We start from the raw sequence: 26,942 nt of genomic DNA on the forward strand, positions 1-26,942 counted from the left end.
ATGCATGAGTAAATACATTTTTAACAATTAATGCAAGCGCAAATCGCGAGCCGAAACTTTTGATAGACTCTCACGAAATGTGGATTTTAAGAAGTTTGTTGTATAATCAATATTGAGACATACATTACTTGCCAATCAAAATGCGAGCGTGCAGGGGGGGGAGGGGGGGGGGGCCTCGCCCCGCTGGATCCGCCTATGATATAAAGTGGCACAACAACTTGAATGGTAAAACAAAACAATACAAAAAAGTATGTAACGCAAAAGGATGTAACAAATATTTTCGTCAGAGCAAGTGTCTTGTCTCCCTTTATAGGCCTAGTAACTGTCGGTAGAGCAATCGTGAGCAGAGCAATTGTTATTCGAGGAGCATTTTGTCGCAGGTATTTAGGTCTTATATTTATTTTTGAAAGCAACATGCCGAGAAACTGTCGATGGAGCAATTGTGGACGGAGCAAATATTGGCGGAGCATTTGTCCCTACATGCGGAGCAAATGTCGGTGGAGCAACTGTCCCTACATGCGGAGCAGATATTGGCGGAGCAATTGTCGCCGGAGCATGTGTCGTTCGGGTAGCATTTGTCGCCGGAGCATTTGTCGCTAAATGTGGAGCAATTTTCGGTGGAGCAACTGTCGGTGGAGTAACTGTCGACGGAGCAACTGTCGGCGGAGCAACTGTCGGTGGAGCAAATGTCGGCGGAGCAACAGTCGGCGGAGCAAATTTCGGCGGAGCAATAGTCGGTGGAGCAAATATCGACGGAGCAAATGTCGGCGGAGCAAATGTCGAGGAGCAAATGTCGCGGAGCAAATGTCACATTTTGGGGAGCATTTGTCAGCGGAGCAATCGTCGCCAGAGCATGTGTCATGGATTCCAAAAAGCAACCCACATGTTTAGGAACATAATGATACCGACTACAATGCGATCCGGCGCTGGCATGCCTTTCAAGAGAGTACAATGAAGAGACTCAATCGGTCTGGCACGCCTTTGTTGGTGTGACTAGCAGGCAGAAATGCGTGTGATGTGCGTAGCAATAAAACGGTGTAAAAGAACTTTTTTGTCCTGATTGCGACCGTTATTGAACAAAATATAGCAAGCTTATAACACAATGTTATACATAATCGGGGCCCTTCCCCCCCCCCCCATTGGCGGAGCAAAAAAAAGGGGGGGGGGAAGAAAGGAGAAAAAAGGAAAAAAAGATGGGGAAACTTAAAAGGCAGAAGGCGAGTGAATGAAATAAGATGAGGGGAAGACTTGGAAAATAAAAAAAACATCTTTCATGTCGGGATATGAAATTTTCGCTCGCATTGCCTTTTACATGCCAGTTTAGCTCAATGTGGAGCTTAAAGTGATTGGTTAACATTTGTTTGACTTTTAAAAAATCTGAGCTAGAAGGTCACACTTGTCACCTGTGTCTGTGATATGTTACAAAAATGAAGCCCAGAAAAAATTGCGTTCAAAAATGATTATTTAGTGCTTCAAAAATTTAAATATAAAGTGACCGGAAACACCATCTTAATTTCATCCCATACACTTATGTGTACTATTTAGGTGTCTATAAGACGCCTATTTACAAAATCGGGGTTTGCCTTGTAGTTTTAGCTTTTCATTCTCAATAATTGTTGTTTTCAGGGCTTATTAGTTCTAATACATGCACTTGTACACATGTTTCATCTTGGTTTGATAATTTTTTAAATTGGCTGCTCACAAAGTTAAACAATTCCTTTAAAGTCAATATACACAAACATATTTCATCTCGGAAATTGAACTTTCATTATTTTGTTTGACTTAAAAATTAATTGAAAAAAAAAGTGCTCAGTAAAAATTTCTGTTTTATGGTCTGAATATTAACATTTTCTGCTTGCGCTGCGCGCTCGCAAAATTTGATTTGTAAGGTACCTATTATTTTCGTGTATTCCATAAAGTAATCAAAATATCCCTGTTCAGGTCAGATTGTCAAAATGTATCAGCTAGCGCTGCACGCTTGCATTTTCATTTTTGATTGGTGAGTTATGTATATCTCAATATATATTCTAAAAACAAACTACTTAAAATCCCTATTTGATGACAGTTTATTAAAAATTTCGGCTCGCGATTTCTGCTTTCATTGATTTTTTGAAAGATATTAACTCATGCATCTTATTCATAATTACAAAAGTGCTTTAATTGTCCAGTTTTCAGACCATAATATTAAAAGATTCCGCGCTCTCAGTGTGCTTATGTTTTTCCACGTTTTTTTTTTAGCTTTTCTTTTTTTCCTTTTCCCATTTGCTCTCCCCCATCGCCTTCTCATTTTCCTTTCTTTCTTTCTTTCTCCCCCCCTTTTCTCTTTTTCCCGTTTGTTTATTATTTTCAGGGTGAAGTCAGCCGGGGGGGGGGGGCGCTTGCAATGAGTGTACGATACGTGCGTGCACCTCTCAATACCATCGAGGTGCATGCAGGTTAGCTCTTAATCATGTTAATTGCGAGAGTCCGCGCGTGTCTGTTGTACACCCATGAACTCTTTGCAAGCACCTCACGAGGCTTGCTGATAGCATGTTATAGATAAAGTTGAATTGTGATCGAAGATTAGACGAAATTAACGCCACACTTGACAAAAATAATTTGTAAAATATTTAATATTTATGTGGTGATAATTGTGATATTTGGGAAAATTGTGATGCACATGGGCTACTATTATGCTTTCGAAAGAAGCTAAATCGAGTTAAAGGGGAATCCAGCCTTTGCCATAAAATGATGTGTTGGGACGGAGAAAAATAAAATAAACAGAATCGTGAAAGTTTGAAAGAAATCGGACAAGCAATAAGAAAGTTATAGCTGCTTTAAGATTGAGATCACTAATACTATGTAGATTTCAAATTGGCAACTGGATAAGTGAATTATGACAAGAGGCAAGGAGGACTTTCCCATAGGCCATGTACTTTATTATCAGGGATTTTTATCAGTGGTTTTCTCCTGAAGTACCCATTATCCTGGAAAAATGACAGGCCATAATATGTAACGTTATGAGGGCGTGAAAAACGATGATTAAAATACTGAAAAAGGGATATATTTCCACTACTTGTAGGGTGACACAACCCAAATACTTGTTGAGAGATGTATTTTTATAATCTGAAAAAGACCTTCCCTTGTTTTTTTTTTCGATACCCCATGGTCGCGCCTGGTATCCACTCATCAATGGAAGTGTACCCCCCGGCAAACCCCCCATTTCTGCGGAAAAGTAAAACATACTGCCCATTACATTGTGTGCTAGAGGCATATCGTTTGTGTAGAAGGTGCAGGCAAAAGAAAAAACTCCGCAAATTTAGACGGTTTATGTATGGTGGCCCTGAAGGGACATCGCATATAGACCAAATCGCGAATATTTACGACGAAATTCACGACGTCGCCAATTTCGTCGCGAATTATTCACGACGAAATTCGCGACATCGTGAATTTCGTCGCGAATTATTCACGACGAAATTCACGACGTCGTGAATTTCGTCGAGAATTTGTTTTGCTTGCCTGGGCGGTATGCGGCCGGGTTGAAACCAACTCGCCTGCTGCTAATTCGTCCACTCACAACAAGGTCTACATTCATTTAGTATAATGCAAGTCTGTCCATTAACTTTTCGCCTATCAACCATGGTCCAATAACCATTTGGTCCAGTCATCACTTCGTCTTATAACCAGTTCGTCTTTGACAATTTCGTCTCATAACTAGTTGGTCTAATATCAATTTTATTTTCCTTAATTTCGCCCAATTAACACTTGGCATTACTAACCTTGGCATTAGACCACTTGAAAATGAACAATTTAAACGACAGAACGATGTCCACTGCTATCCATGCATAGCCGGATCCAGGGGGACGAGGGGCCCGCCCACCCCTTCCCCCCCCCTCCCATTGGCGGAGCAAAAAAAAGTTAAAAAGGAAAGAAAGAAAAAAGAGGGAAAAGAGAATAGAGAAAAGGAAGAGGAGACGAGTGAATAAAATAAGATGAGGGAAGACATGGAAATAAAAAGAGTCTTTCATGTCACTATAGGAATTTTCCGCTCGCGCTTCGCGCTCGCATCAATTGTTTAATTACATAGCTATCCTGTTTATGATTACAAGAATTGATTAAAAATTTTCATTCTTTATGTAGAATGTCAAAAGTTTTTAGCTCGCGCTTCGCGCTCACATCAATTGTTTATTATATACCTATTCTGTTTAAGTTACAAAAAGTCCTTAGAATTCTAATTTTTTTAGGTAAAAGTGTAAAAAAAATCCAGCTCGCGCATCGCGCTCGCATTATTTGTTTTTAAAACATATAACGTCTTCGTGACTAACTGCATGCAGTCTTTAACAGGTACCTTCAATTTCCACCAGTTCATTTCTGCTCGCGCTTCACGTACGTAATAATTATTTATTTGCATGCACGTTTTTTAGGAAAACAAACATTGCAAAGAATGTTAACATTTTAGGAAAAAATACATAAGATTTCCCCAAAAATTAGCTCGCGTATCGCGCTCACATTATATAAATAAGGATTATGATATTATATATTTATGTTGATTTATAAGAATAAAGCTAAGAAGACTCCATCTTCACAGAAATAAAAAAATCATCTTCGAGCGGCCGATCGGGGAAAGAGAATAACAAAGGGAAAGTGAAAGAAAAAGGCAATAGACAGAAACTGATTGAATATTACTGGATGAGCTAAATAAAAACTAAGGGAATATTGAAAACGAAATAAAAGGAAAAAAAATGAAATAGAACAACGTAAGCATGTCAATAAAAAACACGACCGGGCTGCCGAAGATAAAAAATGGAATACCTCGTAGTAATTCAGGCTAGAGTAGGCAAGACCCTTTCTCTTTATTCCTTCAGGAATATACATGTACATTTTTGTTCTTGTCATTTCAGTGGTGCTGATTACATAACTGAATGATGTCATTCGCGTAACCTCCGCAAAATATAATTTGGCGGCCATGCAATTTACCCAAGTTAATCGCAGAACTGCACACACATTGACAATAAAATGCCTGTAATTGTGACCCAGGAGTAAAATAATGTGTGATTTTTGTTTATACAATTTTTTTTATTTCCTTTATATTGGAAATGGCTGCCTTTAGACCCCTGTATAATCTGATACGTATAACTGTTCAATATTGGAAAAACAATTTTCACAAGAGTGATCACAATAATATATGCAATTGTGATGAAGTACTGTCTGAAAACGTGATTACTAACGATATATATATCATGACTTATGTCATGTATGTCGTGCATGTGTCATACGTCACCTATAACTATATTGAAAACACGTTGAATGGGAACAAATAATTTTGTAAGATATAAGTTCTGCTTGACTTGAAAATTAATGTTCTATGACCGAAATGTTGTCTTAAAACATGACTTATAATTATATATCATTTCTCCTGCTACATAATAATATATGATAAATACTGTATTTTGATATCTAAATTGGTTGCTATAAGCCATTGCGGTATAATGTGCAATGCGAATGGGGAAAATAACTGTATAGTCACTTATATAATAGAGTGCATTTTATATAGTCACTATAGTGGATGGTCAAGCAGTGCTCGGAGCACTGATTGACCATAAAATGCATATGTAATTCTGACGTGTGAGAAATACTGTATGGAAACATTACTTCTAATGTGTTATAGGTGTTGTATTTTGAAATTCAAACTAGCCGCTATATAATGCATTAATAGATATCAGTATTATGTCCAATGTGAATTGGGACAAATAGTTTTCACACTAAATTTGGCATGTCCTGACCATGAAATGCTTTTATTTGTTGAATATTAGTGAAATCGTGTCTGAAATCATGAATTTCGGCAAAAGTTGAACTTTTCTGCATTGGCAAAAATGCTATATTTTGTAATCAATATTAGCGGGTTTTGCCCCCTACCTGTATTACTGAATGGGGAAAACAACAATGTATACCAATCAAAATTCATTTTCCTTATTCATATCGTACATGATACAGTTAGGGTCTATTGCAGCCATTTTAAATCTCAAACTACTGGCATCATTATATCAGAAGAAGAAAGTAAAGATTGTGTAGCAAAATAGCATTTAATGGTCAAGCAAAACAAAATTCGGGAAAAATTATCTGTCCCCAATCGTAGATAAAATAGTAAGGGCCTATGGTGTCTATTTTGAATTTCGAAAAACCGCATTTATCACAAAAATGACACGAGATGTGATATATTTCGGTAAAAATCCATCTTTTCACACATTTTCTTAATACAACATAATTACAATGCATTTTATAGTAAAGCAAAGCCAAATCTGTCAAAATTATACTAATAGGCCATATGGTGGCCAATTATACATTTTCGTTAGAAATAATGTTATTTTAAACAGTACTTCACTCATAGATCACAACTGCATGCATTTTAGTACCCACTCTTGTGATTTTTTTTCTCCATTCATATTGTACATAATAGAGTACTAGTACAGGAGTTTATCATGTCTATGGCGGTCAATTTGAATAAAAATCAAGAAAAAAATAATTTTCAGACATAATTTCACTCCTGGTTACAATGCAGGCATTGTCAAAGTGTGTACATTATTTCAATTGGTAGTTTGCATATTATTTTTGGGGGTATATTTTATGTGCCAGTTTGGGAAAATGCTCAAGGTTACGTGGCATAATTCAGATTTGAAATAGACTGGAGCCGGCATTGCTATTGGTTTAATGGTAGCGAGCGTTGGTTTAGCGGTGACTTGAGCGTTGATAGAGCGGCGTTCTGTGCATGCGGGCGTAGGCTCAGCGGGGGTTTAGCGGCATACCACTTTGACCACGGAGCTGAACGGATCGATTTGATAGAAGTTCTGATAGCTTCTAAATAGGCTCCTGGTCGATTTATCCCCGTATTTATTGCAAAATGCTGGCCCCGCTCCAACACCTCCATACCAACGCCAAACCAAAGTTCATCACCGCAATGGATCGTTGCATCAACGCGCGACACCGTTCCAGCAATCCAGTGCCCGAACGTAAAACGCTTACAACCGATCGACCAAAGTTTGTGCAACGTTCAGTCACCGCCCGGGCAACGCTGGTTATACGCAGCGGTGGTAGAGTTCAAGATTTCTGCGTTGGCCAAGCGGACCCAAGCGTCCACGAACTTTGACTGAGCGTTACATAAAGCCAATTTCTTTTGTACTATCGATACTAAACTCCGTTCCTTTTACTTTAAGATTTTTCATAATACTATAGCTCTAAATGCATTTCTGTATAAAATCAAAAGGAAAGATTTACCAAACTGTACATTTTGTGATAATGAAGAGGAATCAATTCATCTGTTCTGTGACTGTGATAAGGTTACCCCAATTTGAAATCTTCTATTGACTACGATAAAAAAACATATTTCAGATTTCAATCTCACTAATTTTCAAAAATTGTTTGGTGTATCAACGGATAGATTTGTTACTTACCTTTTACTATTGGCCAAATATTATATTTATATTTGTAAATTCAAGAACACCTTACCAAATGTGGATTTATTTAAAAGTTTTGTGAAGAAACAAAAGGAAATTGAGCATCACCTAGCCCAGAAAAGAAACAAACTCACTGTACACTTTAAGAAGTGGCGATTTGATATATGATTTTTATTTTGATACAGGTAGTTCCCCTTTTCCATTCTATTTGTTTTTGTATCTTAAATTGAGACTTGTACAATGCACAGAGTAATATGCTACAATTGATTATACATGTAAATTTATTTCGATGTGTATTCCCTTTAGAGTAACCTGTATCGTCCAATGTTTTATTTTGATTTATGTCACCCTTTTTATTTTTATTTTTGTCCATTTATTTTTTTATTTCATCTTTGTTTTGTGATTTTACTGCTTTTGAACTGTTTCAAATCATTCCAATTACCTGTAAATATTGTGATTATATGTGATTTTGAATACCAATAAAACACATAATTAAAAAAAAAAAACAACTTTGACTGAGCGTTGATACAGCAGTGGTGAACTTTGCCGGAGCGGAAACTTGCCCGCTCCTCACCGCTCGCAAGATTTTGTGCAGCTCAAAACTTTCGGAGCAGTAAGAGGGACCATCAGCGGTAGCCGAGCGTATACAGCGTTGCCTTAACGGCGGCCAACTTCTTTTAAATGGTGGTGAACGGTAGCGAGCGGCGATGATTTTTTTTCACCGCTCCAGGAAGCTCCATCAAAGTTCTAGCGTTGTGACCGGGCCTTTGTTACATGCCTATTCAATCTTCGCCCGCATTTCATGCCTACCCTCGAATCAATGTAATCGTACCTGCAATATAGCATTGCGCCACGCACGTCCGATTCCGTACACACTTTCAGTGGATTTTGGTATACTTTCCACTCGAGATAATTATGCCGTGTGTTAAGTTTCTAATTAGAAGGTATACTTTTTAGAAATAAATCGAAATGGTTGTATGAAATGAGATTACCATATTATAAAGAATTGGGGAGAAAAATTCTTTAACCATAATCAATAATATATTTTGAGAATTCATGAACTTTTGAAAATTCATGATAATAATGCATCATAATAATAACCAGGCGGTTCTACCTCCCAGGTCCTCGGATTTGCCCTTGCATGCAGCTTTTTACCCTCCGGAAGTATTTCAAGGAATAATTTCCTGCCAAGTACTCATTCACCTTACCTGGTTTGAGTGCAGCGTAATAAATGGACCTACGACCACCGTTTTCAAGGTCAGGAGACTTGATAAACACGTCATTAAAATAACAACAACAACAATAATAATGATAATGATGTTGATGATTATAATAGTAGTAATAAAAGTAACAATAATGATAATATCTATAATAATGATGAAAATGATAACAATACAAAAATCCCGAAGATCTCAAGGAATATTCCTGAAAACACGGTGTAATGTTTTTTGTTTTTTTTAATCAAAACTTGACTTGTTGATAAATGTAATAATGATGATAATGAAAATAATAACAATAACATAGGCTTAATTATTATCACCATTATTAATTACCCAATGTAGCCACATAACCTCTTTTATCACTTATTGTAGGCATATACTGATCTCCTTGAGGGCCCTGTATAACATACATGGCATAAGGTTATGGCTAGGCTTGAAGCTATATGAAGATAACAAAATACAAGATATTAAAATGTCATTTATTAATGTATTTTAGGAGGATCAGTTGCAGATCGAAATGTATTTTTCACCATATTCTTCCTCGCTCGGATAAAATGTTGAGTGTGACGGTAAATGGAGGAAGCGGAATCTGTAAGACATGGCAGAGAAATGAAAGAATTGAGGTTAGGTGATCTTTGGTCAGAGATCAATAAAATGTACCAGTATTTTATGAAATCATAAAGAGGGTGCCTATCTCTCTAAACAACATTATGAAATGTGGAGCGCGATCTAAATATTGTCTGTATGCTGATTTTAAAACTAGATATTTCAATGGGGATGTATAGGCCCTATCCGCATGGACATGACATAAATATGTGTTCCCCAAGCGCGAGGAGAATTTTTATTTGGACATTCTGACATGAATATTTAGATTTAGTTATCCCCATAATTTTATTCAATTTCCTTTTTCTATTCTAACTTTTCTACCTCTTCTTCTTTTCCATTATTATCATCATCATCTCTTCTATTATATCTTCTTCTTCATCAATCAATTAACGTCTATCTTCAAACTTCTGGGTCATAAATCAAGTTTGGGCCAAACACATGGTCTAAACAAACCGCGAAGCCAGCACCCAATTATCCCCTGAACTATATTTCCCAGGCGCGAGGTCACGGGAAGAAATTTGACAGCCGTCAAAACAATAGAGACCGAGTCCTCGGTTGACCGTGGGCTCGCCAAAATATGTGACATTTGTCCCCAAGGACCTTCATTTCCATGGAAACGGATAACTCGATTAGCTTCCGTTTGTAAATCGTCTGGAAATACTGTGCCTCTTGTCATGGCTCTTATCCAGTTATCCAGGGGTGTCGAACGGGACGAGATTGAATCGGAATGGGATATGAGCCAGTGGTTATCTTTGCTGGCCGTGCGAGAGAGGTGTGAAGGCTTTCACTAACGGTCAGTTTAGCTATTGACTCCCCTTTATGCTGGACACGCTGTGATTGAATAGAAACGACTTTCTTATTGTGCATGCTTTGATTGAACAGTAGAGCACATGTGTTTTTGTTCGCGTGAAGAGGACATATTCATACAAGTCAAAGGGGAACGTTTTATCTGTATCGGTTGCTTGGGACTGTGCACCAACTATTGCAACCTCCTAGCTGTAACCAAATATTAGGTTTCCTAAAAATCGCGCTCGTTTTCTTTCACCGTCATAAATTATGCTCGCCCGTATGTCTGCTGGCGCGCTGACGGGGCTGTGCGCTGCTACGGCTGGTATAGTGCACCACCAGCGGCGCGGTACGGACCAGACAGACGAGTCTTCCTCCGGCCAGCATTCAAATCATAATCCGCATTCGCTGCCTCGCACTTCGGGAGACAAGACTGGTGGAAGTGGTATCTCGGCGGCCCCATCGGGTGACGGGATGGAGATATTGCAATCCTCAGAGATGGACTACAATGCATTAGCCGATAAGGTCGCCGAGAAGGCCTTGGAATTATACGATGCCAAGGACTGGATCTTGATTCGAACAGCAGTAAGTCAAAGCTTTATTTTACAACAGAAAAAAGGGGTTCTGATCTCTGAGTGCTTCATTATGTATAGTTTTTTTTTTAACAATTGTAATCTTGTAATTATATATATTTTTTAGATCCACATTGATCTACTTTTTAATGTGTGCAAATTTCTTGATATGTACAAGTATTGTGTTGTGAATTGGTCGTAACCAAATAGAGTTACAATCGTGCAATGTAACCCCTTGGGATATATTCGGGACACTTGAAATTTTTGTCTTCATTAGAATATAGGGTCCTTCTTATTAAATTAAAACATTAATACTGGCAAAGGAGCACGTGTGGTGGTGATTGAAGATGATGGGGGTGATGATGGTGTAGATGATAATTTTTATGCCTGTGTGATGATGTACAATGTGAAAATGATGGTGATGATTGTGATGGTGGTGGAAGAATGATGATGGCGATGTAGGTGTGATTTGATGGTGTTAAAATTATGGTGGTGGATGGGATGGTGGTAGTGTGATGATGGTGATGATGATGGTGATGATGATGATGGTGATGATGATGGTGATAACGGTTGTGTGATGATGGTGATGTAGATAAATAGCCTATAACTTCAATCGACCAAGTTTAGCTAATGAGTGGCATGATGGTCAGCGGTATCGAGCAAGTTTTCGTGGTGATGGGTGAATGCTAAGGGGTGCCGGTGGTGATGATTAATGGGGGCAATTTCCGTTTCCGAGCGCAAAAAGGGGGAAACCCCTTGGATATCCACTCTCTCGAAGAACAAGAGCAAATGTCCGTGGACCTAGACCCATGATTTGGGCGGGTAACTGGACCTTGGTGGTATATGGTTCATGATTGGTGGAAGAAGTTTGGAGGGTTTTAAGATTTCAGCATTGCCCCAGGGGAGTGTTTCATCAACATTTTCATCCGACAAGTTGTCAGATCTGACATCTTTCTCCGATGTTGATTGGCTGAGAGGTACTGTTACTATGGTAACTGTCGGATAAAATGGGACTTGTCGGATAAAATGAAACGCTCCCCAGGTGTTAACCCCCCTTCCCTCCCCCTCGATATTACATTTACTTCGCACGTTGAGCAGATAGTAGTGAAGTTTGCTGATAAACTTTGAGAGTGGTACCTAGGTGGTTGTGATTTTTTGATGGTTTCTGAATTCGGTGGTGATGTTGATCATTGACGGCGACGGCGATGATGACGACGATCTGTTGCTCTCGACCTCTATCGATGGAAACTTGGCCCAAGTGCTAAACATTTTGAGCAGAAAGGAGTGCATAGTAAGATCATGATCATGATATTGAAATATCCCTGCATGCTATGAGCTATTTTGTCGGTGAGTTTTAAGGCAATTTGCTATAATGGCACCGATGTCTCAATGGATGCTTCTAGAACTGGTATCCCCTATGAAATACAAGTAGGCCTATACTGATGTGGTTAACTTGAAGATATAAGCAGGAATATATCAATCTCAAGTGGTCGATTATTTCTAGTAAAAATGACGATTGTTGCAAAAGACGATTTGCATTTTTTTAATCAAGAAAGGCAAGTTATATTCACTCTGATTGGCGTCGAGTTTAGTATGTCTTTTTGATTGTTTGTTTCACTGACGTAAAAAAAGGGAGGGGCCGTTGGGGCGTGTTCCACCTAGGGCCTATATGATTCACGACTAAGGAAAAAGAGAGAGAAAGAGAAAAAAAGACAGAAAGGGAAGGGAATAGGGTAAAAAATGATATCAATAATTGTCTTAATAGTATGTCAAAACTCAAATTCTGTCATTTATCATCGTATTTGTTTTTCTTAAACATATTATGTTACATAATCCCTCTTAGAGGAGTGAGACTGTTTCTGAGTCGATACCATGTCTAAAATTTGAGACTCTGAAGAGATTGAACTTGCTATTATTCTCCGCAATTTCTTTCTTTCTCTTTGGAAAATACATTGCTCTTTTATTAATCTATTCACAAGTCATGATCCATGCGGGGGGATTTCGTGAGATTGTGGACCTCTTGGAGAGAGAAACGAGACCACTCTCTCCCTAAAATCTGCATGCTGTTATTCGAAATTTGAGGGGGTGGGGACCCCTCGCGCCCTGCATCGTCGCCCGTGCATGAAGTTATTACAGTGTTTTATTTAGCGCTACCGTTTCCCAATCACATGTGTCAAATAGAAGAGAGGGAAAATCCTGCCTATTGAAAGAGATCGAAGTTAAGAAGATAACGATAAATCTCAGGTTGGGTGATAATCTGAAGTCTCGTCTGTCTCATAAAAAGGTTTATCTCGAATAAATAACATAATGACGGTGAAGACTTTGTGTACAAACTAAAAAAAAAACACACACACACACCTTAGATTTATAATTGAAAAGGAAGAGTTCTATACGGATTCAAAAATAAATATACTGTATGTGTGTAGACTGTCAACAGTCCTTTATCATATTTCCCATTTACCAGGATTTACACTATTCCCAGTGAATAGTCTCCTTTTTTCCCAAAATATATAAAACGTTTCCATTCTATCCGTTACATCGTACATGTAAAGAAATATCTTTCTCTTTCCTTTACCTCCTTACCACACTCCTCTCCTCTGTCATTCCAGCAGATGAGTTTTCCTCTTCATTTTATACAATGAAATTTGTTTCTTTTATGTTCTGTGATTCCATTTACTTTCAAAAATGCTATGCTATTGTATTGGAAATAAATTAGTTACAACCTCGCCTCACAATTATTTTTGGTAATCATAAGTATTGGATCAAATATGCCTTCGCTTTTAAATGCTTTTGCCCCTCTTTATAAAATGTAAATACTCAGGGAAACAAAGCGATAGAAAAGATCTGTGCTCTAATATGGAAAGATTTATCTTAATCTAATTCAGTTTAAGGGATTGTCCGGGCTGAAAATATTTATATCTGAATAAATAGAGTAAAATTCACAGAGCAAAATGCTGAAAATTTCATCAAAATCGGATAACAAATTAAGTTATTGAATTTTTAAGCTTAACTCAATATTTTGTGTAAACAATTATATATGCACATCGTCATGAATATCCATTAATTAGTTAGGTGAGCTGATGATGTCACATCCCCACTTTCCCTTCTCTTATGTTATTACATAAAATCATAAATGTTTCATTCTATCATACACGTGTAAATGATGTTTCTCCATTATAATGAAATAACTTGCGACAGTAAATGACTAAAATGACTAATGCACTTAATCATTTGTAAATCCAATTGTTTTATTTCTTGGTAGAAAATGTTTGAATAAACCTAATTTCATATAATAAGATACAAAAGAACAATTGGGGATATGACATCTTCAGCCCGCCTATTGAATATTCATAAAGACATGCCTAGAACGGTTTCATCAGAATAATGCTAATCTTTAAAATTCAATAACTTTGTTATTTGTCATCCGATTTTGATCAAATTTTCAGCATTTTGTCTTGTGAATTTTTACCTTATTTATTGAGATATAAATATTTCCAACCTGGACCATCCCTTAAATAACAATTAAGCAAAATCTTGGTTTCTGTTTGTAATAAAAATGCACAGATTCTAAAAACGCCATGCAGAGCACACTATACCTTTCTATCACTGTCCAATTTCACATCTTATGTTCCTTTGTTATATATTGGGTAACCGCACATGCACCCAGTGAAAGGGGAACTCATTCAGTCTTTGAGGCCAATCTACCATCCACGTACCACGGTGTTTTGACATCACCGTAAAACTAATGACATCTTAATCAAGCATGCGGTTCTCTAATTGGTCTAGTCAATCCATGGGGAAATGATTATATTTCTTATTATTTTTCATAGGATGATGTCGGTCCTTACCCTGTCTTTGTGTCTGGAGTTGTGATTGGGTCTACGATTATTCGGAGAGAGACAGAGGTGAAGAAGAGAAAGGAGGGAGCAAAAAAGAGAAAAATAGATTCGGGAAGGGGGGGTGAAGTAAGGGCGACAGACATGGTTTGATAAAGAGCTATGCTTTTTAATAGGCATTATAAATCTCTGGAACTTGTGCACTTTCATGTTAAAGGAGTTAGGGAGTCAAGAGACTTAACAGACAGGGACGGATCCATGTTTTAAGGAAAGGGGGCACATTTTGTTGAGGAAAATTTTGACAAGACAGAAAAAAGACAAAAAAAGGGTTTGGATCGTATTTCGTTCACCAAAAAAAAATGAAAAAGCAAAAAAAAAAGGGGGGGGGTCTTCACTTTAAAAAGGGTTGGGGCACATGTTTTAATGGCATTTTTACATTATTACAAATTTTAATTGTGCCTCTCAAAAAAGGGCGGGGAACGGGCCGGCTGTGCCCTCCCCCATGGATCCGCCAGTATTTACAGAGTTGTTATACTGTTTGCAACACCATTAATATTTAAAATGTTATATGAATTTGTTTTGGGGAATGATGTAAAAGTATATGGCCTCTATATTTTGCAGGACCGTTAATCATTCATGTAAGAACTTCACGCGAAGGTTTCAATCATGAAGTTATATATAGACTGATGAAGTCTCCAGCTCGTATCGAAACATTCAACTTTCCATGCTCTTGTACTGATTTTAAGCTTATAATATTGATCCAGCTCTAGTAATATCATTTTATTTTACTGTTTTTAAACGAACATTGGAAATTGTGTCATTATCGTCTTGGTGATTGTTGGTAAATGAATTTTCGTTGATGTTGCATCATTCAAGTGTGGCCGTGATTTCGGTATGAATAATAATAATTATGTTCTATTTGTATAGCACAGCTACCATTACCCCGGCTGTAGCTGAACCGCCATACAGGCGCTAACGCATTCAAGGGATAAATCCTACCGGGTACCCATTCACCTCACCTGGGTCGAGTGCAGAACAATGTAGGTAAATTTCTTGCTGAAGGAAAACGCGCCATGGCTAGGATTCGAACCCACGTCCCTCTGCTTGAAAGACGAGAGTCGTAACCACTAGACCACGATGCCCCACTGGGCACGTCATGAAAATTATCCCTATTGAAAAATCTAAAGTCATGTACCATAAAGTCAATCAAAATTCACTTCCATATGTCACTATACATTGTGTAATGTGGATATGGAGTTCATTGTGTAACTGGGGCAATGTATACATGATACATGGCAAGTCGGGGTATTACTACAACAGTTGCAGGTGAGGTGGGTGGAACGGAGTAATCCCTGAGTGAAAGTAGCTTTAAGAATGATGACATGTAGATGGAGATTCGCATCGAAACGAAACGAAAAGAGCCTACAAACATGGTGCGTCTGCACATGAACGTGGCTGTCGTCTGGCCTTCTCTCATCACGTGACAGCGTTGGATTCCACTGATGAATGCGATGGAAGAGGAGAAGTACATTGATATGGCATGGTGTATTATTTGGCAAGTATGAATGATGGTGAACCAAGTAGGAGAGACAAAAATATTGCCAGAAGTAAATAATAAAAAGGACATACAAATTTTGTGGGAGGGGGATTCTCCTCAAACTGTCCAAGAATACCCATCTTACAGTCTTTTTTTGCAAAAGAGTCAATTATTTTATCACAAACGACAGCGCACAATACTTTAAGGCATGATTTCAATAAGAGGTATTATTCTATGCCACCCACAATTGTCAAACAACCTAGAGGTGAGTGAAATTCCATGTTTCATCGGACCGCATGATCCAAATATTTCTCTGCATTGTAATCCTAGATGTTGACCACTAAGATGGTGAAGGAACAGTCACAATTGGGCTGTAGATATGCTGGACATTTTGCAATCGAATATACATTTTTAGTACATTACCAATATTGATCGTGTACAGAGCCCTGAACATTTGAAGCAACCCAAGACGATGTGCTGTTCGTATGGCCAGTCTGTTTCTCCTTTAGGCCTATTCGAATTTCTTGATGTGGCCAAAGCAGGCAACTTTTGTTAATCAATGAAGCATTTTATGTATAACACGAAATATAGACAATTTAATTTCTTTACTTGAAGAACTGTCGAGAAAGGCGATTAGGAAAACGGCCTATACGCTCGTTGGCACACAAGTGTGACAGCCCGTATACATGTATATAGATGCAGAGGGAGTCCTCAAGGCCAGTGGCAGGGAATGAGGATCACGGAGCTATTAATTCGTTAATAATCAATTCTCAGCCGTCGATGACCATCCACGCTTGTGCAACTCAAGGTCAAGGTTCCGTGCTGTTTCCCATTTGTATGACGTCATCAAAACAGGTCTTGAGATGATGTCTCAGAAGGATCTCCTTGTCCTTTAAAGGACTAGTGCAGGAGTTGGTCAGAAATCGGTATTTTTTTTATCTTGGCAAGCAATACTAAAGTTTAAGTTCAATAAATGAGACCATTTGGGTAGAGCTGGCACTCTCCACCTTACATTTTGTAAAAATAACCTTTTTCTTGCAATTAGTCACGCAATTCATGTGAAGTTTGTGCCAGATCCTCTTTTTGATTTGAGATTATAAACGTTGGGTGAACCTATACGGTATAATGACAAGAACATAAAGAATATTATTGGGAAGTCATTAGCGTCGCAGTTGTCAATTTGCATCAATTTATGTCAATCAATATAGTATTACCTAAATAGCACAGGCCAATACAGCATACTGTGTGGATTCCTGAGTAACATTAAAACTGGCCGATACTTGATCGGCAGCAGATCGAATACCATACCAGTAGTCAACGGTTGCTCGGTTAGGAATAGTTGTGATCGGGACATGATTGAACGGTAAAAATGCTTGCATGCTCCGGAGGGTTACTGACATGCATCGGGGTGACATGTTTGCTTAAGACGTTTTCTTCTCTTAAAATCTGCAAATATGAAATCTGGAGCGAGGGAATTTTCGTAAGTACAACGTGGGTAAGAGGCCAAAGATCACTATTATCCCTGACTCGGTTCTCTTCTGAAAGTTGACTGAAGTGGCAGTGCAATGCCTCTTGCAAGTTTAAGGATTTGAGGTTGGTTTTGATAATTACTCGTGCATCTGTCGTGAAAGATACTAAAATGTGTGAGGCTCGATTGAGATGTCTGTTAAATTTTCGAGTAGCGCTGGTTTTGGTCTGGTCAATGCACTGAGGTTTATCAAAATAACATAAAGTCAGAAGTTCTTTATAGTGTTATATACTTTATCATTTTATAAACTTTAGTTTTTAATTTTGTAATGAGACCACTCCTATTGATTTTGAATATATGTTCTAATTTTTGTTTCAGAGGAGAAGAAATTCATGAAAATGAAATAAAAATCTAATCGTCAATTCTCAATGACTGTGGTCGTGCCTCCACGTTTAAAAGGGGTCAAACGTCTAGAACTGTGAGGGGTGAACTTGGTAATTGTTTAGCCACTGGCAAACCTAAAGTTGATCTTCGATTAACCTTTCAACTTGCAAACATTTACCCCCACCTACCTCTTCTCCATTCCTCGGTATTCTTTTTCATTTTTTACACTTTCACAGAGCGTTTCAGTACACGAAACTAAATCGAATTCTTTCCGAAATTTAACGAGGGATCGGGCAAAAATAGTAGAACTTCTCACGTACAAATGTCTAAGATTACAACAGTGTCAATGGCTATTCCCCCCCCGCCTGATCACATCTGAACTGCAAGGCAGATACACATTTTTGTTACCCAGGTGTCGCCCCTGGGCAAGACCGCCAGATGACTAGGATATAGGCCCTATAGCAATATTAGCAATAGCAATATTATTTTAGAAATTACATAATATTGGACGATCACTCTTGCACGGACAACAACATTTTCAGTGAATTAACTCAAATTCTCGTACAAATAATACAATCTTAACATGAATCAATATTATGACAAGGCAAGTTGGAATCCGTTAATTGAGTCAAATCTTCAAGTTGATCATTATTTTTTTTACGAGAATTCTAGTATTCTACCAATTATTGTAAATACTGAAAATTGTGCCAAGTTTATTTCAGTCATTATTCCCCCTTCAAATTGTGCCAATGTGTGTGTGTGTTTTAATGTTTTTTGTACATTTTAAATGATTACGGTCAATTTAAGCACATTGTGCCCTTGATTGTGTTTGACGCAGTTGGTTTGTCTTAAAGGGGAAACTGGCGAATACAGACTAACCTTTATATCTAGACATTATGATTATGGGATCATTTTTGTGTTTTGTTTTCTTTTTGTGTAAATCCGTATATCCGCAGGTCTGAATGTGACATTCTTCTGACCACATTGTCGTATACTTCCCCTGTTTCTGGGAATTTAGATTACCGTCATCCACAAGAATGCTTAAAATTGAACAAAGTAAGGGTCGAAAAATTAAATACTAAAACAATATCAGGAAATTACTGACGTCACATCCCTTTCGAATGATAACGATGATTAGGTGACTGCGCAACTTCCATGTGATTATTATTTCATATTTCACGGGCTGATATGATAATATTGTGATAAAACCAAAATGTACCGATGAGTCACAGACTTAAGGTCGCATTGTTCTCCCAGTATATTGTTCCAATTTTTTTTCTGACTTAATGATATTCATTACAGATCGAGCATGCGATCTTCACATAGGGGTAATGCCGAAAATTTGTTCACAAATTATTATTACCTCCTATTAAAGCCCCTTTATTTACAGTATATTGTTATAGTGATATTCTTTATAAGAGAGCTGTATTTGATTCTTATATACAGGATGTTCATAAAAATGATACCGAAATCCATATTCAGTGGTTTTGGAGGATGAAAATGTTAACTTTTGTTTAATGGCTAGAAAAAAAGAGAACAATGAATAAGTCAAATTGTTGAACTAGGGTGAGACATTTTGATACACCCGTATATTATTTCATTAAAGTTAACAGTAATTATCCCAGTTATCAGTAATGTCTCGAGGATCACAAACTGTTGTAGTAAGAATAATGGCACAAATTGAAAAAAAAACTTACACAAATGATGACGATCTGCTAGAAAGCCTAGAATCACGAATATCCTGAAAATGATATTTAAGAAATGAATATTTTTTTTCTTCATAACTTTGTATCTTCCAGTCTCCATCATCATTTATCAGATAGCACATCTTGTCGCTGTTGACCCTGTGTTCGTCTCATTTCCCATGGAATGAGTTATGTTGTGTTTTGCAGGGTTACAACGAAAGTATTAAGAGGAAAATAAAAAAATGTTTAGCTATGACAATGGGTCATAAATCTAGAGATGATATGAACAAACTAAAAAATAAAGGAGACTGACCTTAAATATTAATTCTGTATTTAGTTTATTTGATTATTTTAATTTGTAAACAACACTCTATTAGCATGATTAGCGTACAAATAAGGGAGAGGACTGCCCCTCCCAGAGTTTCATGCCCGAGATTATGAAAAGAAATAGGGTAAATGAAGGAAAAGGGGTAAAATATGAGGTGCGATACGTAAGAATCAGTCGCAAAATAAGATAAGATTACGCCACTGCTAGACATGGTCTTTGCAGTGTCTTTCCTTGTTTCCTTGTATGGCTCTCTCTATGGTTCAGTCATACTGGTAATTTATGATGATTTTAAATTGAATAAACACGTCTCTGCACTGGTAATTTCGAACAGATTCGAATTGATAGATCTCTTGAATCTATGACTTTGTTGTGTTTTGTTATATACATGACTTGTATTTGATTATGTTACGTTCATCTTATTATGTACAAATGGGAAAGGGAAATAAGTCAATCAAATCAAATAAACATTTGAATCGGCCATTAAACGATAATTCAGTGTAATGTTGATGATAATATTATCGCCTTGTTCAACCGAGTCTATCATAACGTCAAAGTGATATTGTACTTGAAGGTGAAAAAAAATCACATGAAAACATGTTGTTCTATCAACCAGGTGTGTCATTCCATCTTCTTTAAGTTTTGTGAGAGTGATCAGGAGGTGAAAGGCGAATCAGGTTGGAAGCAAAAAAATCCAGGTTATAGGTCACACAAACTGCTCCCCCAGTGTCGTATGATTGACGCCTCGTCCGGTAATTCTGTAAGAGAAAAGGAAGAAAGAAATCACACGTCTGCTAATACGTTGGTAATCTGTGCATTCGGGTATTAAAATATCATTAAGTTGGTTTGATTAAAAGGAGAAACGCAACCGTAACGCGGAAAATTCTATCCAAGTTAAGTTTAATGTATTAAACATGTTAAAGTGTTGAAGTGTTTTAGCAATTTGATGTGACCAAACATTATTTTTATAAAACTGCGTTTATTGAATCATGGTCGTATACCACCAGGATGGCAGATAATCTATGAAACTTCATAATTTGTTATTTGTTATCTGTGTATATATTATAGATTATCTTTAAGAAGTCTTGCATTTTGAATGGTATGTAAAACTGGGTTTTAATGGTTCATCGGGAGTCACACCATAATTATGAATGCTCTCGGACCGAAAATCAAGACATTTGAAATTTCAAAGTAAACACAAGAAAATCGTGAGTGTGGAACACCATCGTCAACACACGCTTAATGCAATGCTCGGTGTTGACACGTGTAATCACTTTTCTTAATAGAAATGAGATTGATAATGGAGTAGGGGCCTATACGTGAAACTTTGGCTTATTTCGTTGGGAACGTCTATCACTATTTTCAAATAATGTTTAAGGTTATGTACAGTTCAGCATGCTTAGGGTTGAAAGAAAATTTGGGTCAGGGAAGAAAATGAACGGAGTAGAATCCACCACTTTAAAGAGCCTTTTGTCGGAGAACCACGGACTCACAAGAAGTTCATTTCACTTGTAGTAGTACAGGACATTGACATGACCGCTGGTAAGATTAAGCAATTCTTGTCGTATTGGTTTACGAGCAACATCAATGGTTACGACAAAGGAAACTCCGGCTGGAACGTACCGAATTTCATTACCGGAATGCATGGTTTCCAGCGTTAGCAATACTTTATTAGCCCCAGTTCATAATCAGGCTAACTCCATTCTCTCTCTCTCTGTCAGATTGAATGAAAGAATGGTTGGTTTACTCTTGACTGGCTTGAACTATGAGCGTGTGCCGGTGGAGGAAAGACACGATGGAGGATGATGTATACCAAAACGCGTAAGATCTTGGCAGTTCTGTCTGGCGGGCAGGAATATTATACCGTTCGGATTCTAGTCAACAATTGCTACCAGTTGTGGAATGCAATGGTGACCCATTTGTGGAGGATTTGAGTCAAGCTAGTACCAGATGTTAACTGTATAGAACCCAACAGTAATACAGATCGCTGCTACTTGCATGATCCGTTGCATGCATTTTTTTTTCAAATTACTCAAGAATATTGGTACTTAACATTGACCCTACTACTAAAAAAATTGTGAGACGTCAATAGAACGAGACACTAATATAACAAGACATCAATATTATATATCTGCTAGGTGTCGAATTGTTAAACTTCATAAGAAATACATTTAAATATAAGAACTTTGAAGGATCAGGATGAGCATTTAGAGAAAGGATGAATTGGTAAATTCGTGAAGGTATGCATCCAGGGATGGTGCCAGAATATTTTGGGGAAGGGAGAGGGGCAGACAAGATATTTTTCTCAGTTTATTTACAGTGGGAATGTATAGTTCACCCCGCTCTTCCCATTCCATTTTTTTCGTCTCAATTTTCACTACTTGAAAAATCGCACGGAGTAGGGACGGTCGCCAATGCCCTTTCCTTCAGCGCTGCCCAGCTTTCGAGTTAGAGGCAAATGACACATATTTAACAGAAAAACTCATTTCGAAATAGATAGGGTTTATCTATTATGACTTTCGCAGGCCTTGTTATCTGTTCACCTTGTCATAAAAATTAGTTTTACGTGGTAAGAGTATCAGACTCGAGTCGTGAATCGGGTCGGTGTTTTGCTGACTTGAGACTTGCCTTGTTAAATGCCCAAATGAATTGGGACTTGACTTGGACTTTCAACAAAGGACGTGAGACACTTGTACTTGCAAGAAAGTGACTTGCATACTACTCAGGTAAACAGTGTGAACTACAGATGGTTTCGGCATGGTAGAATTACGCTGAGACTTCGTCATAGCTCCCTTGGACAGTACTATATGAATATGTAAGCAATTTGTATGGTTTCAAAATAAAACACCGTCTTTTTTTAGATAATGATATGTTTACCTTGTAAAGAAATGTTAATGCTATTTACACAATAAAAATGTGACCTTTTTGAGTGATTAAATATTGTCTTCTTAGGTTATCTGCCCTGTAAACTCGGTAATCGTGTATTGCTTTTTGTCTGTTCACTTGGCTCAGTCACTGTCTGCTGCAATTGAATCTTATGATACCATTTTCTAAGTCCTTGATAATATCAATCAAAGTCCAAAATTATTCGGAGGTCAATGCACGCAAATGCAGTCTTATTTAGAATGAATAATAGTAATGGTTTATCAGTTTAAGATGAAAATAGAACACGGGGGGGGGATAAAAATTTCTTATATAAGATGGCGGATCCAGGGGGGCACAGCCGGCCCGTGCCCCCCCCCCCCTTGAGAGGCATAATTAAAGTTTTAAATGTAAAAATGTCGTTAACCCCCCCCAAACAGTTTCAAAAGTGAAGGCCTTTTTTTCTTTTCATTTCTTTGCTTTTTCGTGGACGAAATCCCCTTAACTTTTGGTTGAAACCCTTTTTTCGCGAGTCAAATTTTTCCTCGAGAAGATGTGCCCCCCCCCTTCGAATAATCCTGGATCCAACCCTTCATACAAACATCACAATCGGATGGTAATTTGCCGGTGAATTGGTTCAGTTGGTAGAGCGTCCGTCTTACAACCGGGAGGTCGAGTGTTCAAACCCCGGCCAGAAGACGTAAAAAGATGGGAGTTGCTGCTCCAACATTTAAGAGATAGAGTTTTGTCGATGTGGCGCTGCACAGTGGCCTAGGCAAAAATAATTTTCGGAGTATTTCTTATTTAAGATTTGTATTTCGAACAATAATATATGGATTTTAATTTTCATTTTGCGTTTTCGTACACTTAATAAAGAGAAGTGTGTGGGAGTGTGAAGCCTCGTCCGTAGTTCCGTGTCCTTTGTACGTATCGCGGCAGTATGTTTCTATTTACATGATTTAAATGTAACAAAGACTTGCCTGTCGAGGACACCAAATGCATGCTTCATCCTCATCCCTGTTTCAGGTACACCTCTCCACCATCTATACTTTCTACGCAGGTGTTGGTATTAGGGGTGTGTCCTTTACCCTCAGGCGGTGGCGACTGGTGAATGGGGGTGTGTCTTGTACCCCTGTCTCACCTGCTATGTGTTCAATTAAGCATTAACGAGCCCATCTCAAAACGACAAAAGACATGATAATCCTACACAAAATCGACATAGCGCAGTGTACTGAGGTGTAATGAACACGCAAATTGGAGTAGTATACAAGTGATTGTTCAATGAAAGAAACACATGCACGTTGCTTTGTGGTATTTTTCACGCATTGCTTCAAAATTGGGATGATGTATGGCATTTTTTTTTATTGAGTAAATGTAGGTTTTCGGTCAGATTAGTGGCTTGGTACCCGTCATAATTGACCGGAGGGCAAATAATGAAACAGCCTGGATGTATTTGCATGCCTATTGTGCGCTCTTTTATTGACTGAAAATATACCAGAAAAATAATAGAAGAGGAGTTATAGCATTTAAAAGTCACATGTTAATCATGGTAAAGGCAGGATTGACAAAAAGACATCCATTTCTAAAATAATTACTAGTGATTTGTGACGTTGAAAAAGTGCCCCCTTTTTAGGTCAAGTACACTTTTCAGCCCCCCCCCCCTTTTAGATTCGCCTATTTGTTTGTGTTTTATATAAACATATAACATTTATCAATTTAAGTTTGCATCATATACCTTGATAATCCAACAAAAGTTATTTTTGATAAATGCATAAAACATGTAGTTTTCACATGAAGGTAAAAAGTATTAATTTGTGACGTCACATAGCTTTGTTTTCGTGACATCAATGTAAGCAGTGCCCCCACATGTGATACATAATTATATTATGATAAAAATAATGCAATTTTCTCAGAAACTTGAATTCGATTTAAAAGATCATTCATTTAATTTGACACAATAATGCTTTAGCAACTGTAATGGAAATAAATATGTATGTGCGAAAGGAATTGACAAATTATTCTCAACCTTGACAAATTTTTTAAAAGGGTAGAACAGCTCTGCATGGGCAACTATAGTTATACGCAATTATTATTACATGTGCCTCAATATTTACATTGAAATTCCATGACATGGGGGAGCTGCTCGAACGCGACATCACTAGCACCCTAAAAAGTTTTTTATAAGTTATTTTTTCAGTCTAATCTTCCTTGACTGCCTCATATCATTGTTACATTTAACTCATTTTTCCCCTCTTACAACCAAATTGACGTATCGGTGGGATTTTCCTTTGAATATTTTAATTTACCTTGTTTCACGGGCGACATGATCAGGCTTTTTTTAACACAAATGTCGGAAAATGTTAAATTTTGATTTCTTTTCATAAAATAAGAAAAGAATAATGAAATGGCGGACATGACTTTATCAGCCCAACTATTGCAAATTCATGACGGCAGGGTTACCCTTTTTTCACAAAATATTTCCACACATTAAGTTCATCATTTTTATCAGATTTTGATGGAATTTTCATATCTCTTTTCTATTATTCCGATATTATCAGCCCATAGTACCCCTTCAAGAAAATGCGTAAATCAGTTAAATGTAAAGGAGTTCGTCGACGACACATGGTTAACGCGTGTCAAGGGGGTTTCCCTGTCGAGTAGGACATTGCAATTTCCTCTTGATGTGTGTATATTACGTAATATAATTTCCTCCACTGAGAAAGCAGACTGAATAAAACAGTTAAAGGCCAAGCCACCAGCCTCAACTTATTTATCCGATGTAAATATATCTAGCAAGATCAAACTAGCTCAAAGATAACTTTCTATCAAAATTGGATGTAAAACATTTATATGTAAAAGGGTTATATATATTTCATAGAAGGTACGCAAATGGTGGAATTTCTTGACATCCCACACTCGCTATTTATTACGACAGTTTTCAACAGTTACAAATAAATTACAGATACTTATTCATAGGCAAATCTCGGAATGTCAAAAATTTTGAGCTCGCGTTTTGCGCTTGCATTATTTAATTGTTGAGATATGTATCGTCTTCAATAGACACACACAGACACACCCACCCCCACACAATCATTTATGCGTGTTTCAGAATACCGATAATGACCGATTTCGTGAGAAAGTATATTTTTTAACAATGTTGATTATCACTATCGTAGATCTAGATTTTTTACAGTTACATTATCTAAAATCATGAAATCTAAGCTGCAAAAAATATGGCCACGCTGAAAATCACTAACACAGATGAGCACTTATCATGCGGGACTGTGTATTGTTTAGAAGACCGACATCGTTTTCTAATTTCATGCTTGCTTCGCTAATTTATCTGCAATCATACAATTTCTTCTAAAATCCTTTGGCACATTTTTTGTTTATTCATACAGACTCCTTGATGGTCCTTTGATGAAAATCCTGCGAACACATTTTGAAATTGTTACCACAACTGACATTTATCTTTAACCAAAGCCATAATGTTGATGTAAATTGATTGTCGGGTGTTAATGTATAACGCTAATTTTGCACATGGCGATTTGAATCATCTCGCATGAAAAGAATATTGGATGACACGCGGCGTTGAAGTGCATCATATTCTTACATGACTATCTTTGGTTCGTCTTACTTTTCATGCTTATTGAGAAGAATAATCCATTTGATGAAAATCGAAAGAGACAAAACCACCAAGAGTACAATACTTTCCAAACTTGGTTTCAAGCACGTAGCGGGTCATTGTCGAGTCTTGTGAGACATACCACCTCTCTGGGTTTTCCGCGGCTGACGGGCGCCGCTCTCTTGTTGTGCTCCACGGCAGCGAAATTAGCGCTCGTTCAAATGCCAGACTTGGCCGCAAATGATCGCCTGCCGAGCTAGAGCCCAGACGAGATTATGTAAACGTTTGAGAAAGGCGGGTTGTAACATGATCAAGGCAGACTGCTACATCTGTCTGCTTTAAGTTGACTGGATTCATAGGAGGCTCTCAAATATCGCTCCAACCATAAACCGCATGATGCACGGGCATGCACCGCTGCGCGCAATGTCAGGAGTTGTCATTGCGCTCATGACGTTTGTCTGCAGCGCCTGCGAGCGCAGTCAAGCTGGGCGAGTTGCACAACGGAAAAACAATAGGTGAATGCCATCGAATACCGACTGCCATGGGTGTTCCGCGATCGGGTTACGCCAATCTGACGAAGCATGCGATCAATGATCTTTAGTAGAT

At 37.8% G+C, this 26,942-nt stretch overlaps 1 protein-coding gene across 1 annotated transcript in view; it reads left to right on the forward strand.

Annotated features, from left to right (window-relative positions):
• Nucleotides 1-10,324: 10,324 nt before the first annotated feature.
• The window catches only part of LOC121415392 (stAR-related lipid transfer protein 5-like), a 63,111-nt gene continuing 46,493 nt past the window's right edge, over nucleotides 10,325-26,942 (forward strand). The window contains exon 1 of the mRNA XM_041608591.1: nucleotides 10,325-10,627. Within this exon, the coding sequence (XP_041464525.1) occupies nucleotides 10,325-10,627 (303 nt within the window). The remainder of the gene's footprint in view (nucleotides 10,628-26,942) is intronic.

Source organism: Lytechinus variegatus, chromosome 5 (assembly GCF_018143015.1).
Source record: "Lytechinus variegatus isolate NC3 chromosome 5, Lvar_3.0, whole genome shotgun sequence".
NCBI classification, from domain to species: Eukaryota; Metazoa; Echinodermata; class Echinoidea; order Temnopleuroida; family Toxopneustidae; genus Lytechinus; species Lytechinus variegatus.